This window comes from Typopeltis vanoorti, chromosome 16 (assembly GCF_054136105.1).
Source record: "Typopeltis vanoorti isolate ZY-2024b chromosome 16, IOZ_Tvanoo_1.0, whole genome shotgun sequence".
Classification (NCBI taxonomy): domain Eukaryota; kingdom Metazoa; phylum Arthropoda; class Arachnida; order Uropygi; family Thelyphonidae; genus Typopeltis; species Typopeltis vanoorti.
In genome coordinates this window covers 22161475-22178667 of record NC_143564.1, presented here as the reverse complement: position 1 = coordinate 22178667, position 17193 = coordinate 22161475, and the positions used below count along the sequence as shown (strand labels likewise).

Genomic DNA, 17193 nt, shown 5'->3' with positions numbered 1-17193 from the left:
TATCAGTTTGAAGAAAGTACAATTTCTAATTTCAACTTCTTGGAAGTGGACACTTGGCAAAAATGTTCTATTTACAAGATTATACTAATGGCTAAATACTAATTCACTGATGAATACTATCCTAATGATTACGAACCTGCCACAATGGCCAACGTAATTCACAAGGATTGTAGTACATTTCCCAAATAGTAAAGATACCCCTGTGATATTATTATTCAGGCTATATTTCGAAATATATTCTAAGACGCTTAATATGCAATAACATGGACTGAGTTGCTAGCATTTGTGGACTCTACTCAAAGAATGAAATCGTGCAAACATACACTGGAGGAAAGATGTAAGAATAATGATTAGTTTAGGCTAATTTTCCAACATGGACGGCGTATGTTTTCCTTATTCACTTTGTACTTTTCCATGCCGCCTTCTTGAAGCTATGTGTCACGTTTTCAGTGATTCTGTCCTTGCATAATACGTGAGCGAAATTGTTTCTCTTGGTAGATAGAGAAAGGCTTCTGAAGGAGTCACTGGAATTATGTATTCGGATATTCAATGGGTGGCATGGACATTATCAAAAAGAAACTTTGTGGTTTAGAATTTGTCATTTGCGAAATTTGCAGTCTTATTTCATGTGTGTTCCATTCTTCCTGTTTAAAATGCTCTGCGACATTCTACGGAAATTTATATGAAGAAATTTTTCATATTAAAAACTACGCCCAAAACTAAAAACTTTTACACTTCAAATAAAGTTAAATCTTGTAACTAATAACAAAGACAAAAGACCAATTCTCAAGCAATGACCACTGAGTAATGCATATCAAAGTTGGTGAATCAAAATTCTACATCTATTCGAACATTTGTTTCCAATAAGAGAAAGAAATTGTATGATCATCCAAAACGAACATCTCTGGAATAAATGTAGATGTTTATTAATATTTTCAATATTCTGAAACATGGTTTTACTAAAATGTGTTTAACCTGAAGGCAGTGTTTTATTCATCCCACACTGTTTCTTCAAACAGTGATTACAAAGTCTTCTTTTGTAAGCTACAACTCTTGGAAAGATTTCAAAGTAGTCTCTTAAAATCGCAAAACCCCATATAATTGAGTCTCCTGGGCTGTTGACAGTCAGCGGAAGAGTCAATAAGATCACCCACTGTCTTCGTCTGTCTAATTAGTAGGCTAATTGTCGAATCTTCTAAGCCACGCTGTTGCTAATCCTGTAGACCAACAAATAAAAACTTATCAGCATCATTGAGTTTCTGTTGAAGTTCTGTTCAGTTTCTGACATCTTTTTTCGTTCTACGGATGCTAGTTAAAGTGCCCTAGATGGCGATCGATTTATTGATTTTTACATGTGTTCTTTGTCGGGTTTCCAAGTTCTTCGGTGATTTATTTGACAGCTTTCAAACAAATGGGAAGATGATATGAGGTGATTTCTTGACAGTATCTCGATATTTTATCGGTATTTCAGGTTTATCGACATTATAACTGTTTCAGCTGACAACTCCTATAGCTGTTTTTCCTTCCTCCCCGTCTCCGTCCAAGTTAGCATACAGAAAATATTTAAAGGCAGAAAAAGGAACACGCTGTAGATATAATGTAAATAAATACAGGGACGAATGCTGGACTTGAAATTCACGCTTGCTCTTGTTATCATTCAGGGAATGAGAGATGTTGAAGTCTGATTAGCGGAATAATGAATTACTGACCATTTAAAACTATATATTTAGAAATTTATGAACATTTAATCATACAAATACAACATTTATTTTACAAATGATACTCTATCTTTTTCAATTTAGCTACTTGAATACAAATTCTACCCTACGGTTCTTCTTTATGAACTGGTCAATAACATCGTCATAAACAGTTGGTTGTAACTTCATTTTCCGAAGCAACACGCACACTTGTAAAGGTTGGCTGAAGCTCACTGGCTAGAGCTACTTTGCGTACGGCCTTGTGTTTAAGACGACGTGAAGGGAGCGGAAATGGCTAAGCGCACGCATGAAATCACAGTGCTGCAGCGAGGACCTGGAAGCTCCAACAACCGAGCAAGCCAAGGTAGCTTTGACTAGACGAGCAAGCATCGGCCTTCGATACACAAAGCAAAGCTCAATTATTGCCACGCAAGCTTAAGACGTCTTCTGTCTACAAAAATAAAAGCCGAAATGGAATGCTTATAAATGCATGCATTTATTAACAAATAAATATTACTTCATTCTCAGTTAATGAGCTTGCGCAGCAAGCATGGAGAATTCGTCCCTGAATAAATATTAATCTTTTGGTTGTTATCAATCTACTAGTATCAGCGATACTCTCTGGCTGAAAATACTTGAGTTTGAATCTCGTCTAACAGGCGAAAAACTTAATAAGGGCTTTTCAGGATGAGCTAGTCTGTCTCAAGCAGAGGAGGGCTTACCTCTCAGATTTCCCAGTTTCGTCCGCAAAACCTACAATTAATCTAGAAAAATTAGCAATTAGCAGTGAATAAACTAGTCCGAAAAGCTTAGTTACATCTGCTATCATTGAAAACACCAGTGCTAGACAGTAACACTAAAAACTATTATTAATAAGTTAAGGGATATTACATCCCATATTGTTTCTTAGCCGAATAAGAAACTCAAAGAGTTTCATGCCGAATATAGAAACTATATATAAAGTTCGCGATTCCAAGCGTAAGCAAATACCTGGATAGAGCAGCAACTGACCCTTGAAGGTAGTGCAAGCTGAGGCAATTCATAGAAAGGGTGGTGCAAGCTCCGATCACTATTCTTGATATTTACCCATAATGTGAACTTAACTCCTAGGAGCTGTATTATTGTTCAACATTATGAGAAAAGGTCACTATCCAGACCGGTTTCGACCTTTTTTGAGGTCTCATCAGTGAGCAGGTAGACCAAGTTAATACGAAGTTTGTAGCGAACATAACTTACATTCCTTCTATGAGAATTGCTAAGAGGTGTCCTATTAAATTACTAATTATAATGAAGAGCTTCAATTCGGCGATATGAACTTAATTAATAAGTTAAGAGATATAATATCAAGAATAGTGATCGGAGCTTGCTCCACCCTTTCTATGAATTGCCTCAGCTTGCACTACCTTCAAGGGTCAGTTCCTGCTCTGTCCAGGTATTTGCTTACGCTTGGAATCGCCGAACTTTATATATAGTTTCTTATTCGACTAAGAAACAATATGGGATGTAACATCCCTTAACTTATTAATTAAGTTCATGTCGCCGAATTGAAGCCTTTAGCTCTTCATTATAATTATTAAAACTATATTTTTAAGAACGAAATCACGTGGTGTGGAACCAAAAAGGTTTCGAATTCGATACTACAACTAAGGAAACTTGTTAGCAGAAAATATTTCGAGGCTGGCTGCATTTTAGATTGAAACACCAAAATTCACTTTCTCTGACTGCCAGACTTTGTTATATATTATTTAATAAAGAATTTTTTTCTGTTATAACTGCCTGGAGAGCGTCTGATGATCTTAAAATGATCACCTGTTTCCCAAGAATATAGAATCCAGAAGTACGCAACAGAAGCTACTGGTAATTCAACTGCAATTGTACAGAGCACATTTAAAACAGATATTGAGAACCCAAGCGCACACAAGAAAATGAAGTGGAAATCTTACAGTTACATATTGGTTCGAAATCTACCGCTTAATGCAGATCGAGCGATAGAATTACATATTTATGCTCTATTAACATTGCTCAGCGTTTGTAAGGGATGCGATGCGGGACCAGCATCAGGCACGGAAACGATAACCCGACATTAACGTCCCAGCTGCGCATTAGTAAACAGAAATGGAAGCGTCACGATATGCGCACGCAAGGTTGCGAGAGATAAAGAATTGACGCAACATCTTCATATTAAACATGTTGATACGACTCTCTACAAATTGCGCTAATAAAAAAAAACAAATGCATTAAATCACTCTGTTTCTCAATTGTTTCTTAATATTATTCAAGATGGTCATTCAATTGCTCGCTTAGGAACGTTTGAACCCAACAAAATCTATTGAAATATATGAATGGCGTGTTTTTCTGTTATGTGGCTGATATGAGCCAACAAGGCACACATTGCCTTAAGTGCAATTTTTTAAGTGAATAAAAAGAAGTTGTGTAATCTTATTAAGAACAGACTATTGTCCTCTGTACAGCTGTTCGTCTGGCAATCTCACCGTCTTTTATCCATCCGCAAACCTTTGCCAGTGGTTTGTATTCGATTCGAATTCTTTTTTCGCTCTAATTCAATCGTTGTATCGAATAGGCTTACAATTGATTCCTGGAGCTTGTTCGATTTTGAATAAAATCCCTTAATTACACGGTTTTGTTAACTTGAGAGACGTTGAAAAGGATTCTCAGCAATGTTAATGTCTGAAATGCATTCGACACGATTTGCTTTCTTTCTCATCCCATTTCTTCTTCAATTCTACGTGTTTTGCCTTAAACTGTACATTTTGTTCGTTCTAAAAATAGTCCATCTGCATGTCTTAAAACGGCCTGGTCATTCTTGAGATTATGTTTATAAAATTTATCTTTTTTTCTCAGCTTTATGTTTGACTTGTTTTTAAAATATCCAAAGGATGAAAAACATTAAAATAAATAAACCAGCTAATGCTTTTTATTCTCCAAACGGAGTAGATGAGGACGGTTCTGAGTTTGGGGACCTGGGGAGGGGGGGGGGATCCGCGTTCCACCAACCAAATTTTTTTCGCAACCAAAGGGCTTCGTCTATACCGATAGGGAGGCGCTAAAGTTGTTATGGTGCAGATAGAATTCGAACTTAGAAGGATCTTTCTTTGGGCAGCATAACTCTATGGATGTAAATGCCATTTTCATAGAGCTACACTGCTCTTTAGTCAAAATAAGTTCATTATTAACTACAAGAGCCAAAAAGCTTATATAATTTTGCATCGCAGAATTCAAGCCTTTTGGTTCTTTATTTTAGTAAATACAGCTGTCAGGCCAGTGAAACCTTATCAAAATGGACCAATAGAATGCGAATCTATCGACGCTTGGGCAAGCGATCATGTTTTCTATAAGGTCTGCGTTAGGGCAACTCGTAAATGCCAGAGAGTGTATATTCCCGTAAGCCAGTGTTTCCCAACATTTTTTGGATCATGCCTCACCTCAACGCCTCAAAGATTTTGATGCTCCCCTCTAGCATAATAGTCAGCCAAGTTCTGAAAAAGTATAATATAAATAGGTACTTTAAACAAAAATAGTACTTATTTGATTTATATAATTACTTTTATTTTTATTCATTAATTAAAAGAAACTAAATCTACGTGAAATAAACCCATTTTTATGATTTCTTCAGTAATTTTTATGTAACACTAGTGTTTTACAAGCCGAATATGTGTATTAATATTCTGTTTTTCAACAATATTCTACTTATTTTGAAAATCTTTGCTGAAGAACAACATTTTTGTGGTCAAATTTCATGTATCATGTTCCAAAAGCTCCGCTGGTTTCAGAAATAGCACCTCACGGGACTTGTTCCCCCCAGTTGTGCAATCAGTAATCACCCTGAAAGGATCCACGAACTGCAGACTCACAAAAAGTACTGCATCAGACAATGAAGACAAAAATATATAGAAACCTTCATCTAAAAAGAGCAAGTTATCCTTAAAATGATGAGCGTGATAAATGCCTTCCCACGTCAACTTTAAACTCAGAGTTGGGATTTCTATTCTCTACAAAACTTGAATAAAAGTCCTTAAATGACTTAGCAAACTGCACTACAACAAAATACGTTGATTCAAAAATGTCACAGATATTCCTAACTTGTTTAAGTGGGTGGTTTGGGACTAGAAAACAATGAAGAAAATGCGTAGGAGGAGACAACGGCTATCTGCATTCATCTGTTGCCGTTTTTTATCTTTTGATTATTTTGCCCAAGTAATTTATAAGCGACGCAGAAATTATTGTGCTAGAATGAGGTCAACTGAAAGATAAATTGTTCTGTATACGGGGATAAAATCGTTACCGTATCAACAGGACATCAAATCATTGAGGAAACTCTCTACTACTAAAGAAATCTATAAAAGAAAATCAGTGTGCACAGTACGGATTTGAACTGCGTCACTTCCATAGAAGTTCGATTGCATGACCTTTGTAGAAGGATGTTAATGGGTTTTCTTATAAAGATTGCTTCTAGCGGATCTAGTCGGTCAGAATCGAAACAAATACGCAACATTTCCACTTTAAGCACTTTTAAAAATAAACTTTAGATGTTTCTTGGTGGAAAATTACGAGTTTTTACATTTATTAGTAAGAACATTTGAAAATAAGTTAAGAACGATGCAGCTCATGTTTATATTTCAAGGTTGTCGCATCACATTGCACATTAACATGATAATGGAATGCTTCCAATGGAAAGACCAAGTTCAATCCCATTTTGGTCCAAAAGAATCATAAGTTTTTCTTTTTAACCAAGAGTGAGTTAACCGGCCCCATCAGATGGTTGCAGGGTTTAATTAGCATAACATTATACGCAAGTAATAAATAATAATTTTAATTATTCTTCAAGGGAAAAATTTTAATGTATTTACTTCTTAATTCAGCTTATCTATATGTAATCTAAAAATTATCCAGTCTCGTTATAAAAGTTCAATGGACAATTCTAAGTGTTATAATATGGGATTCAAGTAGGCATACAATGTTTCTGAAAAAACATCACTTGCAGACACTTCCAACAGTATATGAACTCTAATACTGATTGATAGCGTACGTCTCGTATTTAAGATCTTTCTTCCTTCAAATAAGACCATAATTCTATGTATCACTGTTGGTTCCTTTGGTCCAACAAGCACTACACTGTCCAACAGAACATCCTAACGATGTACTGTTGTATCGAGATAAGGACTCTATACAGGCTAGTCAAATTTTTCGACAGTATTTTCCTCAACTCATGTTGCAATAACATTGTGCATTGCTATGCGTTTAAAGATAGACGGTGTCTGTTTCATAAAATTGTGACAATGTAGCCAACAATTCAAAATATGCACTACACTTCTTCATATACCAACATAACTTGCATTACTGATTGTCGAGGTTGATATTTGACTCGTGTGGTACAATTCTGTGAAATTTTATTTCTAAGTAGCTTCTTGTTACTAACCTGAAAATCTTGTAGACCTAATTTCTGGTTAGTGACTTAACCAAGAAACGCACAGGAAGACTAAATCGTCCTGTGCGTTTTTCGCCAGATGTGGAAATATTAATTTCCATCCGATGGCAATATTGTCCATGAATATGTGGCATCACAATTTCGAAGTGTTCATATTTTTCAAGTACCATTCATATATACTGATGGACCATAAACTGTATCATTTTTTACGATCGTTTATCACAATTTAATTTTCCAAATCTCTTTTTCACTATGGTCCACAAATTTTCTGTTAGCTTAATGTCAGCAGAGTTACCTGGCCACTGAAGCACTTGGATGTTATCATTTTTAAGGAACTCACTTTTTTTTAAAGTATGGCATACGACGAGATCCTGTTGTAATATGAGTTATTTGTCTTTCTGGATCCGCTATTTTCTTCAATATTTTTATGCATCAGTAACTTTTTATCATACCGTCAACGGGCACGAGTGATCCTGGACCATCATGTGTAAAACACCTCCAGACCATCTTCTTAGCCTGGAGCTTGTTGAAGGTGATTTGCAAACATAGGGTACTCGCTCTCTTTGGACAAAGAAATGGCTCTCATCTGAGAATATAACCTTCTTCCACTTCTCAACAGTCCAACCTTAGTACACTTTTGTCCACTGGAGAGCTTCTTTTTCTTCGTCAAAAGTTGTTTCGTTTTTGGTCTGTGAGCAGTCCTACCAACAATCTTAGACGGACTGTCATGTCAGAAACATTAATCCCACTAGCTGCCAAGTCTCTATTTAAGTCTACAGCAAGCAATCTTGGATCCATTGTGCTTTTCCTAACTAGTAAACGATCTTGAGTAAGTGTTGTTTCCTTTTTCGCCCACATTTTCCTTTTCTGTCAGGAGAAAAGGCAAGTGTTTCCCTGAAAACCTCTTTAAAATCTCATTAACTGTACCCAAACCAACACCATACTCATTGGCAATTTGCCTTGGAGTCATGGATTTATATTGAGAAAGAGTACATACGTATTTTTGAACGCTTTCTTGAGGATGTATCTATTAGCTATATAAAATGGATAAAACACTACGAATGTCAACTTGTTTACACTATCACAAACGCACGATACTATTAATAAACATCGTAGAGACAGTTAAAACATAGAGCACTCAACCAAAATAGTGAACTAAAACCAAACAAAGAACTTGACGAAAATTAGACTTGTTCGGATTAATTTTTTTGGTACTGTACTTCATTTTGAAGCAGAGGAGCTCAACCTAAGATATATAGAACTAGCCTCCAAAGATAACAGAGGATGCCGTACCTACAGCACATTGATTCTGTGTGTAGGGGGATTGGGGAAGAAAGAGAGATTGAAGTAATTTATTATATGAACAGCTAGAATTTATAGTCCTTGAGAAAAAATGTTTTGAAAAATGTTCGAAACAGAGGCAGAATGAATGAAGGATGAAAAGAAAGCCCGGTGCATTTGCTGTTGGATTGCGAATCAAATGGATGCTGGACAGCTGAGTTGAGTTATTACATAAGCGGCGACGAGTCGCGGAAATGTTGAACACAACTCTGTGGACGAGCGCTGATTGAAACACTTCGAAAAGACAAGGCTGTCTGAGAGAGAGAGAGAGAGAGAGAGAGAGAGAGAGAGAGTCGACTTGCCTTACTGTCTTCTGGACAGTAGGTATTTAGAGCAATATCCCCACTCCCAAACATGCAACAGAATTCTAAGGTTGAGTGTATTTGTTAAGTAGGGGAAAATTACTGTTTGGGGCAGAAACAAATTTGGATGTTCAGGAGGCTCTGAATGTGATGTTTACGTAGCGAAGAACTAAATGTCAACCCAAGAAGACAAATTAATATTGTATGGCTACTTGAGTATTAAGACAAGATACGTCCACCCAAGGAGAATATTGCACCAATCTCTACAATGCACTCAGCCGAATAATGAGATTTGGGACTGTTCAAGAAGCGAAATTTCGAGAAGGATATTTATAACAGAATTGGCTAACCATACTTTATTATCACGGATGCTACAGGAATAAAAGACCTTACGGCTTCATTTGTTCCAAGAAAACCTAGAAAAGTTCAAGGATGTAATTAATGTCAATGAAAGTCGCCTAGACGTCGCGCTTCGTTGCTTTATCTACCAGAAGGACATAAAATTTTGTTAGGTCATTCATCACGCTGCACGTTTTTAGACGAATAAATATTCATGGCAAATATTTTGTCTATCTGGATCGAAATTAGGACGACGCTTTTCCATTCTTGTCCACCTAGTGGCGTGCATCAAATACGGAGATGCTTTCGTTTGTTTTTTCAGACAAAAGGAATTGAATCTGCTGTTTGTCGTGTAAATTGGCTTTCTGAGTGGCAATCTGAAGTAATATCTGTCTCTCATAGGAGAGGATTTGATTTACTCTTAGAAAACGAGTTGACGTATTTGTCTTAAGTACACCAACTCGTACTTCAGTACACCCTTGTTGCATTAAACTTTTACGAGTCGTTTTGAATTTAAAACCTAAATTTAAGAGAGTCATGAGGTCTGCTTGGTTATGTAGTTCCCCTCACCCTCCTTCTTTCGAACACGACACTTATCGACTTGTTTCCTGATGAAGTATCGAATTTGGACCGAAACACGTTGATATGAAGACTCATGTTGAGACTGTTGTTCCCTTTCAGGGAAATCGAGTAGAGTCCATTCTGTTTAGTGACAATTAAAATATGTCGTATGATGGTGGATAGTGTGATAAGTGAGCTAAGCAAGACGGTATTTTGTATTTCTTATACGCAGAAATAAAATGTAAGTTTGTAATTTAATTATAGTTTGCCTTTAACCTGAACAATGATTCACAAGGGCAGTTATTCTGTGGTCATTTATTCAGAATTTACAAATTTTTTGTATGGTTTATATTTATAAATCACCGGCTTTTACAGGCTACAGGGGTGGAAAGAATGGGTATTCAGAAGTCGATGATCCTGACACCTGAAATTTTCTAACCACTTTCTGAGCATGCGCTTGAGACTGCCGTGACGTAATTAGTTTCTTTCCATAATCTGCCAGCATAGTGTTTTTGGGCACTACAATTAATTTTTTTTTATCTCATTTCTATACTGCTAAGGGAAAACTACAAAGAAAAATATTTTATATTTAAATCAACTAATTATTGCCTGTGTATCATTGTACTGACTTCAATAACGCCAGACCAATAGGTTAGTGGAACTTTAGTGCAGTCAAGTAGTCCCCCAGGACAAATTTAGTTTTACTCCACAAAGAAAATCGACCATATAACTCATACTATTTCAGACAATACCAAATAGGGTTAAGAACGTAAATGGCAGCAGTTGTCTGCCGTTTTCTCATGACCTGTAAGTTATCACGTGATAGCCATGAACTCAACTAAGGGTGAAGAACAAAGTCGAAAATTAGCTGCGTTCTGATTCCAAATGTTAGTTAGGAGAATAAAATAGTTCTGCCTACTGTCTCTGAGAAATAAAAGTTGTTAGTGGATTAATTTACTTTAAAAAATTTAAAGAAAAAAATATTTAAATAGCCTGTGACGTACTTGAAATTTTTAGCATTTACTAATAAAAGCCCAGGAACCGTTTTTACTAAAAATAAAAACACTACGTAACTTCAGAATAGCTCTCTTTATCTGGAAATATAACATGCTTAAGTACAATTATATCGTGTTAGAAACATTTGTAACCCTTCAACCTTTAATAATCAACAAAAACTGAGAAAACACATAACGTGGGATAATACTATTAACGGTATAGCTTAATCGCTTTTTTTATTTGACAAGTGTGAGTTACCGGGTTAGTTAAAATATAGTGGCGAATATTCATTACACTCCCTAAAACCGTATTAACTCCACATTATGCTAATCCAATCTCTCTCTGGTGAAGGTAGGAACTTCGCCTCACTTAACATTGAGTGAAAACTGCATACACGAACATTTACTGTGCGTGTGTGGTATTCACGCAATCTTTCTCGCCATGTGTGCATAATATTCTGACAGTAAGCCATTAAGTCTGGTCTCTAAATCTTTTAAGTCACACATTACGGACACCAGACTGTAATGTATCTGATACTACTTCTCACGCGGTGTTGCTGAAGTTGCTTCCCCCCCAGTGTTAGCTTCACTGTGGTTTCAATCCTTCACTGTCCACCGATGCATGCAACTTAGTAGGATCGTATAGCACGCAGATCTTAGTTCGTGAACTAAATACTAGTTTGGAACGTGTGTGACTGCTAACCAGGGAACACTGGAATAACAGGAAACACATGAATGAGGATCTTCCTAGCAAATCTGTCCTAACGAATTGTAGGATAAGCAGCGTGTTATGTTTTACGAGTCATAAAATTTAACTTACACCGTGTAGAAAGGTTTTGTTTTTATTCAATAGTTTATGCCTGATATGCTTGGGATGTATGTGTTTAGTGAAACGAAACTTTAGTCGTATTTTTTTCTTCATCCTCAAGTTAAATGGAATTTTGTTTCTTACTCAGAATTGATTTTGTAATTAAACTCTTTGGATTTTAGTGCAAAGTATCTCATTCGTCGAAAGGATTTAAACAGAGAAATAAATTCAACCAACATAAAGAATGCCTTTAAGAAAAAACAAAACAAAACAGACTGCTTCGTTACAAACCCAACTAACTTAAATATCTTGTTACTCTAATGTATATCAGAAAAATAAAAATAAAACTGCATTATTAATCAGAATATTTCTTCGTGTACTTAATTCTGATCAAGCATCCCAATGTAACAACAAACTCCCGTTTGTTTCTTTCTGATAATGTCGAGCGTTTTATTGAACAACTTCCAACCACGCTCTGTGATTAACACTCCCAGGAGCTTTTACTCTACCAGCACATGATCAGTGTACACATTACAAATTCACACTCGCACGCATTATTTTTTCTATTATCACGAGGAAAGAAACTTAAAAGATAAACTGTATCCAATTTTTATAATTTTTCCCTCTTAACGTTATGGGATGTAGCTTTAAAAGTGTTAAAGACATGGTAAGCGTAACTTGTAATATGTACACGTTCATCTACAGGCAACCCAAGTCAAATTTACAAGGATCCAATAACTACACCGGCATTGTAAATCTCCTAAGCGGTGTCAGATGTCTACGTTAGTAATTGATTTAATTTTAAGAATTAGAAATTGAATATTTATTAAAAAAAGTACTTAAACTTAGACATACGAAGGCGACAAAGGTCAAGCAGTAGAATATAGATATTTTTTATCATGTGATAAAATGTTAATAGCATATTTTATCTACTTTGAATCTGAAACTATCGCAGTTTAGCCTTTATTCAAATTTAACGATTTGCGACATTCTTTTAGCAGTCACTGAACTCACCCATTCATTTTGTTCCCTCAGAATATGCTGAGCAATCAAAATTTTGAGTGTGGCTTTGGGTTAGTTAGAGCAGGGAAACATACAACGCAAGGAAAAGAGAATTTCGCTTTGTTATCGGCATTCATAACCATCCTTGTGTATGTTTACGTGAATGACCTCTATGCATAATTCATTTAAAGCAAAATTGTTTGGTGACTTCCTCGGGCCAAAATGCAGGTCTGTTTTCTTGACATGCTGAATGACAGAGCAAAACATGAGCAAAAGATCATTCAATTAAATATTTGATTTCTTTCAATTCTTCGTTTTCGTTATAACAGCAATACATTCACGTAGAAATTTTAAAAAAGCATAAAACGTATTTACATTTTTTTTTTACGTCGAGGTTGGAAAATATCGATGGCTCTATCAATTTGCGAAAGTCACCGAGTATCTAGGATTCCTTAGACAACTAACACATGAATGTGATGCCAAAACTGCAGAAGTAAACTCGTTACCATTATCCTGCTCATCTCATCTTTAGTTTATTGGGTTAATGGTCTGACACAGCTAAGTAACATACCTTTAAAAAAAATTCATGATACGATAGGGTAGTTAATCCTATATGCAAGTGCATGGGTGAACTGTGTGTATCTCTGGTCGGCTGTCTATCTTGTGAAATGAAAACCCCGAGTTTCTGGAAGACAAAACCTCCACCTCCGTCCAAGACCAGAATCGCTTCTTACATTGAAAAATCCATGTATGAAGGCTCTATTTTAAAATTATTCTTCAAGCTGACGACACCTAAAATTAATTTTGAATATTTACAACCAAAAATACATCTGCAAACAAAAAGTTTGTTAAAATAAAATATTATAAATGTATATATTTACGGTACCAAACAGTTAACCACAAAACTACGTTGTCAGCAGCAACGAAGGCGTCGTTTTCCATAGAATGAGATTCTAACGTTACCCCAAGGTTGTTTTTTCTTCATTCCGAGCAGTACTTCCTGGCACAAGCATTAATTAGCTTCCATGTTTGCAGACAATCCGTTCTATTTGTGTTAGGGATGGCAAAAAGATTTCTTTGCCTCCCCCCGCAACAAACTTATCTGCTCAATTCGTTCCGAACGAGGCTCGTGAAGGGAGTGCACACTCTTCATGCTATTGTATTGTCGTCAGAGGCAGAAGCTAGCTGGGGAAAAAAAGATTAAACTGCAAGTGCATTGATCTGCGTCATCTGATACGCTAGTAGACAGCTATTTTATCGATTTAATTCAATGAGTCGATACATTCAGTGAAGGCTCGCGCTAAGAACCGATTCCACAAGTGTAATGTACTTTGACGATGAAGTACTCTCGACTTTAAACACAAATGACTTTTCAATAACTCAATTAGTAAGGATTTTTCATATCTTTACACTAATCCGAAACATATTTTACTCCTGTTCTCACCGTAGATGTTCAACAATCTAAATGAATAACATCAATCGGTTACGCTTTATATAAACAGAAAGCGTTTTATCACAAGAGACACAAGAGTGTGAATACGATAAAAACATCGGAGTGGTTACAATACAAATGTGAATTTGTTGTACTGGTAATTATAATAATTAATCTTGCCTAACTCCCCGCTTTTTCGTCCCAATTTCGTAATGTTAATTTTAAAAAGGAAGCCGATTTCAACTAAACAAAAATATATATTTTGAAACAAACCATAGCAAACACACCCGAAAATTTCCTACATAATTCGTAACATTTCAATTATATCACCGTTTACATAAAGTGATTCAACAACTGGTTGACATAGTCGGACCAAAGAGAAAGGCAAACTGAATGGGAATATCGGAAGACTAATATTTACACGTGTTACATCTTCACTTTCAATCACTGGACTCTTAATCGGAGAATTTATCGTTGACAACATGATGGTATGCAAAGAATTTATCGATTACATCAAGGATTATGCTAAACTGTTTACGTGAAGAACGATATTGGTTAACACAAAGAAAACCTACTTGGTTACGCACTTTATGGACATACGTCACTGTAGAAATTGAACGTATTTTAAGTTACATATTTTCTATCACAAATATCCTACCTTTAGGTTTAATGGTTTGTTACATTCACCTCATGTTCATTTGGAAAGTCCTTATAACAGTTCCTGATGTCTTAGTATATATTGGAATCCATCGATATTTTTTTTGAAAAGCTGCATATTATAGTTGGAGAACACTTCGTGGAGAAGGCTTTTCTGGAGCAGTGGTTCTCAACCTTTGTGACACGGCAGTACGGTAAATTCTTTTTTTATAAAACGAGGGTCCGGTCCCAACAGATTTACGAGTAAATTGGTTGGGACCTGGCCCTCATATTAAACTAACATAAGTATTAATAATTAATTATTTCATAATTATAAAGAGTATTAGTACGCTTATGTATACAGTGTGGCATGTTGACAAATATAAAACGACATTTAAATCAGTTATCAATCACGGGACTAATGAAATCTTGTAGCATATTGTAGGCCAACATCGTTAAATTAAGCACAGTCATGGCAGAAAATGCAGTTTCAAAAAGATATGTGGTGGAAAAACAAAGAAAAGGTTGCCATTTTAGGTAAATTTGGATATTCGTTTTTCATTCTTATCCATTTCGAATTATTCATAGAATTAAAAGTGCTTTCCAGTCCTTTGTCCGATGATAATTCAATGAGTTGAAGGATTTCTTCATGGGAAAGGGTTGTGTTCAACAGAGTGGTTCACAATCCACATATTTTGCCTCCATTCGGGATAATACTTTTCAATCGGCAACAACATCTTCAAGTGAGCTGCAATAATATCTGAAACTGAATTTTGTGAATAGAAGTCATCTGCTTCCATTATATAACACGAGTCCGACTGAATCATTTCAATATTTCTTTCTGCAGTTATTAAGCCAGAGTTTGAGTTTCTTTTTGCATGATTCGATCTTGTTCCAAGCATTAAATATTGTTGTATCTGCACCTTGAAGTTTTAAATTCAACTCGTTTATGTAAGAAAATATGTCGCTGAGATATGCCAGCCTAGCTATCCACTTCTTATCCTGGAAATAATGGTACAGGACACTTTTCTTATCAATTAGAAACAGCTCAATTTCCTTTTGGAGTGTATGTATAACCTCTTGAGAACTTTACCGCGGGACAGCCAACGAATTTAAATGTTACCTGTAAGACAGAAAGCGCTGTCAGTGCAAACTCCAACGCAATTTTTCCATTCGAGAATCCTCTCTTAAATGAAATCCTTTACAACTTGGAAATTTTCACCGCTGGTAGTGTGCGTAGGTAATTCAGAAACACTTAAAATGTCTTCCTTCATGTCATCATCATGGCCAGTATATCATACGTACGTAAGTAAAATGCTGTTCTGAATATCTGTGGATTCGTCCAGTTGAAATGCAAACAATTTCGACTTTTTAATTTTTTTCAACGAGTTGCGTTTCTGTATCTTCTGCCATATCAGATATCCACCTTTCAACAGTATCATTCAACAACGGGATGTCTTTCATTTTACTTGGGGCAGACTGGCCTAATACTTCATTACTAGCAGCAATCAAAGAAGGCTTCACGAGTTCTTCGTCAATGCAAAACGGTTTCTTACATTTAACCATCTGTAATGATATTAAATAGGATGCCGTCAGAAGTGGAGTGTCAGTGGTTGAAGCTTGGGAAATAATTTTCTTTTCTATTTTAAGTGCATCTCTTTTACGCATAAAGAACTCAATGGATTTGTTGACTAGATCGGAATGTTTTGTGTTGAGATGTCGAGTAAGTTGCGATGGCTTCATTACCCAGAAGAATAGCACAAATGACACATTGAGGTCGTGGCAATTAGTCAATGTCAGGGAATTGTATGAAACCAAATTTTAAATAGCTGCCCATGTACTTACGAGTGAATGCAGACTTTTTCTCCTGTGTACTGGTAGTTTTCCCCTCCTTTTGTACATCCTGGAGATCTTTGAAGGCTTGAGGTGGGTGACTCACTATCTGTTCCGTCACAAACACCTTCAATAAGAGATTTCTTAATACCAAAATTAAACAAAGTCCCTTCTCTCTTATTCACATTAAAATTTAAATCTGTAGACCTATTAATTTTAAAAAATCACGGCACTACAGTTTCGAATCAAGCACTCACACACTGCAATACGAACTTGCGAATAAAGTATTCAGTATTACTAGATTTGAGAACCGGATACAGATTATCTTGATCTTCAATTTCAGTGGAAAAATTTTCTTTATACTTCCTTGCTGATTGGTCACTGACATTTGCAACACAGATGTTATTTCGTTCAGTTTTGAGAACAGAGGATACGCCGCCCATTGTTTTAATCGGCTTGCAGGCAATTTTTATGACCGGTCATAAACAGCGGTATTCCCTTTCCCAAATGTCGAAAGATTTCGGTGTGTGAAAATTAACGATAATTCATGAATACTTCCACGTTTAAAAATACACGGCTTGGTCACTAACATTTGCTACAAAAATGTTATTAGGCGTTTCTGGGTCTGAGCTTTTTGACACATTCACGAAATATTCTCCTCAGAATATTTCCACTATAAAATATTTAGTCATGAAGAATGCTTAGAAAACTAAAATGACAAATTTCAGGAGAACCACTCGCGGCTCAGTATTATGATTGATGCCAGGGCTCGGTATCGGACCGCTGCCCCGGAGGTTGAGA

The 17193-nt window shown here is 36.0% G+C and overlaps 1 protein-coding gene across 1 annotated transcript in view; it reads right to left on the bottom strand.

Annotated features, from left to right (window-relative positions):
* Positions 1-16302, bottom strand: part of LOC150097888 (uncharacterized) — a 68579-nt gene extending 52277 nt beyond the window's left edge. Inside the window, exon 1 of the mRNA XM_090406624.1 lies at positions 16029-16302. Coding sequence (XP_090262750.1) covers positions 16029-16302 — 274 coding nt within the window. The remainder of the gene's footprint in view (positions 1-16028) is intronic.
* Positions 16303-17193: the final 891 nt, after the last annotated feature.